Raw genomic sequence first — 6843 nt, 5'->3', positions numbered from 1 at the left:
TGGACTCTCTTCTGCCCATTGTCACCAATTCTGTTCATAACATGTATTGACAGAATTTCTTGGTACAGCCAGGAGGAGGAGGGAGTCCAGTTTGGTGGCCTCAGGATTCCATCTGCTATTGAAGGATGATGTGGTCTTGTTGGCGTCATCATGCCATGATTTTCAGCTCTTACTGGAGAGGTTCGCAGCAGAATGTGAAGTGGTTGGGATGAGAATCAGCACTTCCAAATCTGAGGCAGGTCCTCAGTCAGAAAATACTTGATTGCTGTCTTCATGTCAAGGATAAGATTTTGCCTCAAGTAGAGGAGTTCTAGTATCTTGGGGTTTTGTTCACACCAGAGGGAAAAATGGAGTGCAAGCCTGACTGACTGATTGGTGCAGCATTGGCAGTATTGCAAACTCTATGCCGGTCTGTTGTGGCAAGTAGGGAGCTGAGCTGTAAGGCAAAGCTCTTTGTTTACCATTCGCTCTACATTCCTACCTTCACCTATGGCCACAAACTTTGGGTAGTGACCAAAAGAATGAGATCACAGATACAGGCGGTTGAAATGAGTTTCCTCTGCAGAGTAGCTGGACTCTCCCTTAGATATAGGGTGAGAAGTTTAATTATCCGGGAGAGACTCAGAGTAGAAATGCTGATCCTCCACATCAAGAGGATCCAGTTGAGGAGGTTTGAGCATCTGGTAGGGAGGGGCTTCAGGCATGTCCGAATGGGAGAAGGCCCTGGGTATACCCAGGACACGCTGGAGAGACTGTCTCTCGGTTGGACAGGAAATGCCTTGGAATCCTCCCAGAAGAGCTGGAAGAGGTGACTGTGGAAAGAGATGTCTTGGCCTCCCCGCTCAAGCTGCTGCCCCCGCGACCCAACTTTGGAACAAGCAGAAGATAATGGATGGATGGATGGAGACAAACAAACAAACACAGACACAGCCAAAAACATTTTTGTCACTGACCTTATGAAGACTGTGAGTAGTGAGACATTCTGGTCTTAGCTACAAGAAGACGTCACAGTTCTCTTCCTGTGCTTTTAGCAATTTCATCTGTCTTTGATCTCTATATTACAGGCTGATCTACCATTTACTTTAATATGACAATTTGTAGACCACCCCTTCTAGCAACTCTGATGCAGTCTTGTCTTGAACACTTTCCCTTCATTTTTTTTTAGTTAATGTCAATTGGTTAAGGACCTCACAACACAGTAATGAGAAAGGAGTTTTTGTTGCTTGCCACAATTAAGGCAAGTAACAAAATATTTCTTGAACCACTGCACAGATTTTATGAAACTCAAAGTAAGGATGTACGTCTATAACAATTACATTTTAGAGTCATCTCAATTCCAGATGGCTACATTTTATCAAATTTAGCAATTGCGATAAAATCTTTACCTCTGTCATTTTAACAGACATTGAGTAAAAATGATGTGTTAGTAGTAGAGATTCATCCCCATCACATACTTTGAGCACAGACATATTGTTTAAGGTCTTTGACAATAGGTTTTCATGTCAACCCCGTCTGTTAGTAAAATATCTCATGAATCAATGAATGGATTTGAATAAAACTCGCAGAAAGTTGGACATAATTAATTATTTACAGACATTTAGCTTAAAATGTGCCAATGGTTGAGAGTCATTCCCATCAAATACTCTGAGCAGTAATTGTGTTTAGTATAAGATGTTACCATGCAAGGTGATGGGTTATTTGCATTTCTTCAAATAATGTTAGTTCATCTTAATTTTTTTAATGACTTTTATTTCATATGAAGTGGTTTACAGGAGCTGTTTCAGCTGCTCAGTTTGTATGGTCTCTTCAGGTGGGATGGCAGCTAAAGAACCTGGTGAATGCTCTCAGAGAAGACCCATGTGGAGTCATTCTCACGTTGAAGAAAAGGCCTCAGAACACCCTGAGTTCTACTCCGGCTCTGCTCAGGAACGTCCGCTGGAAACCACTCGGCCTGCAGGTAAAAGCCAATAAAAAGAACACTGGCACCTTAAGTTAACATCTCGCATTGTGAATCAGACTGATTGGGTCTTTTGTTTTTACATCCACTTATTTGCATTTTAAATAAATAACTTCTCTAATTGTCTTAATGCATGCTCAATTATCCAGGTAGATAAATCTAACAAGGTTGAGTCAGCTAGGTCCTTTGGACAGATTCTTCTGTATATGAGCAGGCCAGGACATTGGGGCCATCAGGAAACTAACAACTGGTCATCATACTGATGGTCCTCCTTTTGCATGTGATCTGGCTGTCACTAGCAAACTTGTTGATCCACATTCAACAAAGAAGAACCCGTTCAGAGGACCTGACTCAAATCCTCCTAACAATAGCTAAACGACCTCTTACTTTTATTATTTTCTTTTAATTAAACCTAAATGAGGGAAATGTTTGTGTTAAGATTACAATGCACACATTAAACAACAACGGGAAATGAAACTAAATGTCATTTTGGATGATGACGCTAGGGAGAATATTTGCTTTGGTTGCCACAGGGGAATCAGGAGTCAACTCTGAAAAGAGTTTGATTGGAAATGCAAAATTTGTTTTTTTCAAACTCCATTTAAGACTTTTCTTTCTGGGAGTGGCAATAATTGTGACTGTTGAAGAAAATGTGGTCTCGTGGGTGACCACACCCACATATTTTGAGATTGCCCTTGGGTGCGGGGCTTCTGGAAAAGTGTCAGGAATGTGTTGGAAAGATTATTCAAGATAAAAATACTTTTTGTCCCTGTCATCTTTTTACTTGATGAGTTCCATGATCACCTCACCCATGATCAAAGCTCTCTGACACATATTCTCCTCATGACAGCAAGAAAAATTATCATGGTCAATTGGATGAAAGCCGACTCACCAACTATTGATCAGTGGATTCCAAAAATAAGATATGTACATACTGGAACAATTAACGGCTCAACTACACTTTAAAACTCAGAGCTTTGATAGACTGTGGGAACCTATTATTAACTTAATTACATAAAGCTCTTTTGTTGTTGTTGTTTTTTTTGTTTTGTTTTTGTTTTTATTTAGCCCTGTACAATGACAAATATATATTGTTTTTGCTGTTGAAGAGGTGGCCCAGTCTCGAGACTAAATAGTTTGTATGTAATTTGCCTTGTTCTTGTTTGGCAATAAGTAAAAAAAAAAAAAAAAAAAATTACAAATGGAATAGGATAAACTGGAGGTTTCATTTCACATTTTAAAAAACTGTCATCGTCAGTACCAGAACATTGTCAAAGAGGCCAAAAAACAACACTTGTCAGACATTATTGTGTCCAATCATAATAATCCATGTATTATTTTTAAAACTATTGACTCTGTCCTGACCCCTGTGACCCAAAATGGAAGAAACGGGTAAAAGATAATGGATGGATGGATGGATGGACGGATGGATGGATGGACTCTGTCCTGAAGGCCCCACAACCTGTCTGTCAAGCCTCAAATGAACTCTGTAATGACTTCCTGCAGTTTTTTTTATAAATAAGGTTGTTATCACAAGGGCCCTTATTCCAGCCCTTGCTTTTGACCCCTCCTGCTTGGTCCCCTGCCTGGCTGTGTTCGATAGATTCGAACCAGTGACCCTGACCTTTTTAGAGGATGTGATCAGCCATATTAAGCCATCAGGTTCTCCTCATGTCCTTGTCCCCCCTTGTCTTTTAAAAGAGGTGTTTTCCAGCATCAGGCAGGTGATTCTTGCTGTTATCAATAGCAGTCTGTCCTCAGGTGTTGTCCCAATAAGTTTTCAACATGCTGTGGTGCAGCCCCTGCTTAAAAAGCCTAGACCAAACTGTCGTGGCTAATTTTAGGCCCATCTCCAAGCTGCCTTTTATTTAAAAATTTTTAGAAAAAAATTGTGTATTCACAGTTAAAATGTTTTCTGGATGAGCACAATATCCTGGAGGTTTTTCAGTCTGGCTTCAAAACTCACCACAGCACAGAATCAACTCTAGGCAAAGTTTTTAACCACATTCTTATGGCCAATGATGCTGGTGAACATGTGGTTCTTGTCCTGCTCAACCTAACCGCTGCCTTTGATACCGTGGACCATAACTTTATAACATCACGCTTACAGCACCAAGTGGGTATCTGTGGTACTGCACTGAGCTGGTTTAGGTCTTATCTGGCAGACAGAACCATGTCTGTCAACATAGCTGGTTCTGAATTCTCCACTGCTTCTCTGTGTTTTGGGGTTCCACAGGGCTCTATTTTATGTCCCCTGCTTTTCTCCCTTTACCTGTTTCCCTTGTGATAAATCCTTAGAAAGCATGGGATCTTTTTTCACTGTTATGCTGATGATAGTCAGATCTATATGCCACTAAAAAGAAAGATGCCCCCTCAATCAGGCCACTTCTGTTGTGTCTTGAATACATCAAAGCCTGGATGTCTTTAAACTTCTTAAATTTTAATGAAAAAAAACCCCCAGAAGTGATGGTGTTTGGTCCTAGTGGCTCTTGTGAACCCAGTTTGTATCACCTCAGACAGCTGGCTAAGGTAAAGCACATCTTTACAAAACAGCAGCTGGAAACAGTAATCCATGCCTTTGTCACCTCTCGGCTGAATTACTCCAACGCTCTTTACCTTGGAGTCAGCCAGTCCTCCCTCAGACGCCTCCAGTTGGTCCAGAACACTGCCGAGTCTGTGTGGCCGGATCGGACGACATTTGCAGCCAGTTTCTTAAGATCCACTGTGGGATGGACCTTTACAAGCGATCCTTCCTGTCTACAGTCATCAGTATCTATAACATCTCTTAATGAAATGAGGATAACAAGTTACAACAACAAATAATTTCCCTTTGGGATAAATAAAATATTTCTGAATTCAATTTGAATCGAATTGAATTATTATTATTATTATTATTATTAAAATGCAAAAAATTGTGATAGTTGATGGAGAAAACAAATTCTCATGTTCAAGGTTCTTTATTTTTAATTGCATCACATGTGGTACTGGTCCATATTACATGATTTAACTGTTTCTGTTGGTACATGAGGTGACATGAAATTGTGTACCCAAGGTCCCAGTTACAGCCAAAAATATTTAATTACCATTAAGTCTAGGAGCTAAATAGAAAGATTTTGGGTTCAACTCCTGAAAGAGCCCGCAAGTTAAATGTTAAAAATCAGTCGAGGATCACTGAACCCAACGTTTAGATGAAAGATGTTCTGTTCCACTCCCAAAAAAGGACAAAAAAAAAAAGTTTCCTTTTCCAATAAAAGTATATAAAAACCCTACTTAAAATAAATAAATAAAAAAAAAACGGAAAAACTAAATCTAACTCTATAAACTATTAAAATTAGGAAAAAACTTGAAAAAGCTCAAATGGAGTTTTCCACATAGCTTATAATATTATTAGCTTATCATAATCATTTGTATTTTAGTGATGGAGTGATAAGATTATTTACAAAATGTACAATATTCGCAACGAATGCAAAAAGAATGTGAACAAGGAAACTATAAATCATTAACACAATGTTGCGAGGACGGAGACGCTGACTGTTGTGAAAAAACTATTTTAATTCACAAAGCAAACAGATTTAGATTTCATCAACCTTTAATTTGCCAACAACTGAGAAAACGTCCGATCACATGAGTCAAAACATCACCAAGGACCCACAACTCATCAGTGTAATCCAAACAGCTTGGTCTTCCTGAGTGTTTCAGCTTCAGGTGAGGCTTTTGCACCTGTCTGGCTGTGAACTTTCAGTTAAACGCGTCATTATGGCTTGCTCCAGAGCTGCGTGTGTACAGGTGCATGAACACATGAAGTGGGTGCTGTCGTTACTCACTCAGAGGTGAGTGCTCCAGCGTGTTTAGTGTCTGGTGGGGTCAGAACATTTAACAATGGCTGGCGTGGATCCATGCCGGCCTTTCTGTTCTGCTGGTGGTCAAAGCACCGGGTAGGGGTTTTAGCATTCAGTGTTTCATCCTGAGTTCCTTCACCAAGACCCTGTCTCCAGTTTGGAGCTGATGTAGCTGGCTCTCAGGAACAAGAAACATAACGATTACCTTGGAAGAAAGTGTCTCAGTGTAAGTAGGGCCTTGAGCCTTGCTTCTCCAGACTGATGCCATTCAAAGAGTTCCTTCCACAGAGCCCAACATCCACAGAGATAGACTTTCACTTTAAATGGAGCTTAATGCTAACAGCTTCTTCGGCCTTATTATATAAACCTGTGTGCCACATACAGTATGAATCTGTAGCTGTTAACTGACAAGCTTTTCATGATCCTTTCTCAATTCAATTCAATTCAATTCAAAAATACTTTATTAATCACAGAGGGAAATTGTTGTCGTAGCTCATCATCCTGGTTTCATTCAAGAGTTGTTAGATGCTGATAGCTGATGGCAGGAAGGATCTCCTGCAGCGAATCCGAAGAATCTGGCAAAAGATCCATCCACACAGATCCAGCTTGCTGTCAGATCCAGCGGGCCACTCGGTCCTACTGAGCAGCAGGACTGTCCGAATGCCGGGCACAATTCCTCCCTGAGCGATGGTCACTCCTCCCAGCAGTCTGCTGAGTTCCTCATCACCATGGACAGACAGCTGAAGGTGCCGGGGGATGATCCCGGTCCTCCTGTTGTCACAAGCCAAGTTTCCCACCAGCTCCAGGATCTCGGTGGTCAGGTACTTGAGCACCACCGTCAGGTTGGCGGGAATTCATCCATGGCACCTCCTTTCCAACTCATTTGGGATTTGGGACTGTAGTTGAGGTATTTGAGCTTTTAAGATGTTAATCGGCCGCTTGTGGTTGTTAAAAACCACATTGTTGCCATGGTTACGCATCATGACAAATGCCCAAAAGTAAAAAGATTTCAGTAAAAATCCTCCCATGTGCACAGCATCTGATACC

The 6843-nt window shown here is 40.8% G+C and overlaps 1 protein-coding gene across 1 annotated transcript in view; it reads left to right on the top strand.

The window, feature by feature from the left end:
• si:ch211-26b3.4 (connector enhancer of kinase suppressor of ras 2) overlaps positions 1 to 6843 on the top strand; it is a 176122-nt gene that overhangs the window by 109988 nt on the left and 59291 nt on the right. Inside the window, exon 9 of the mRNA XM_037675402.1 lies at positions 1811 to 1957. Coding sequence (XP_037531330.1) covers positions 1811 to 1957 — 147 coding nt within the window. The remainder of the gene's footprint in view (positions 1 to 1810; positions 1958 to 6843) is intronic.

Source organism: Nematolebias whitei, chromosome 4 (genome assembly GCF_014905685.2).
Source record: "Nematolebias whitei isolate Nwh7 chromosome 4, NemWhi1, whole genome shotgun sequence".
Lineage (NCBI taxonomy): Eukaryota > Metazoa > Chordata > Actinopteri > Cyprinodontiformes > Rivulidae > Nematolebias > Nematolebias whitei.
The sequence above is the reverse complement of the archived record's forward strand: the minus strand, read 5'-3'. Positions and strand labels throughout refer to the sequence as shown.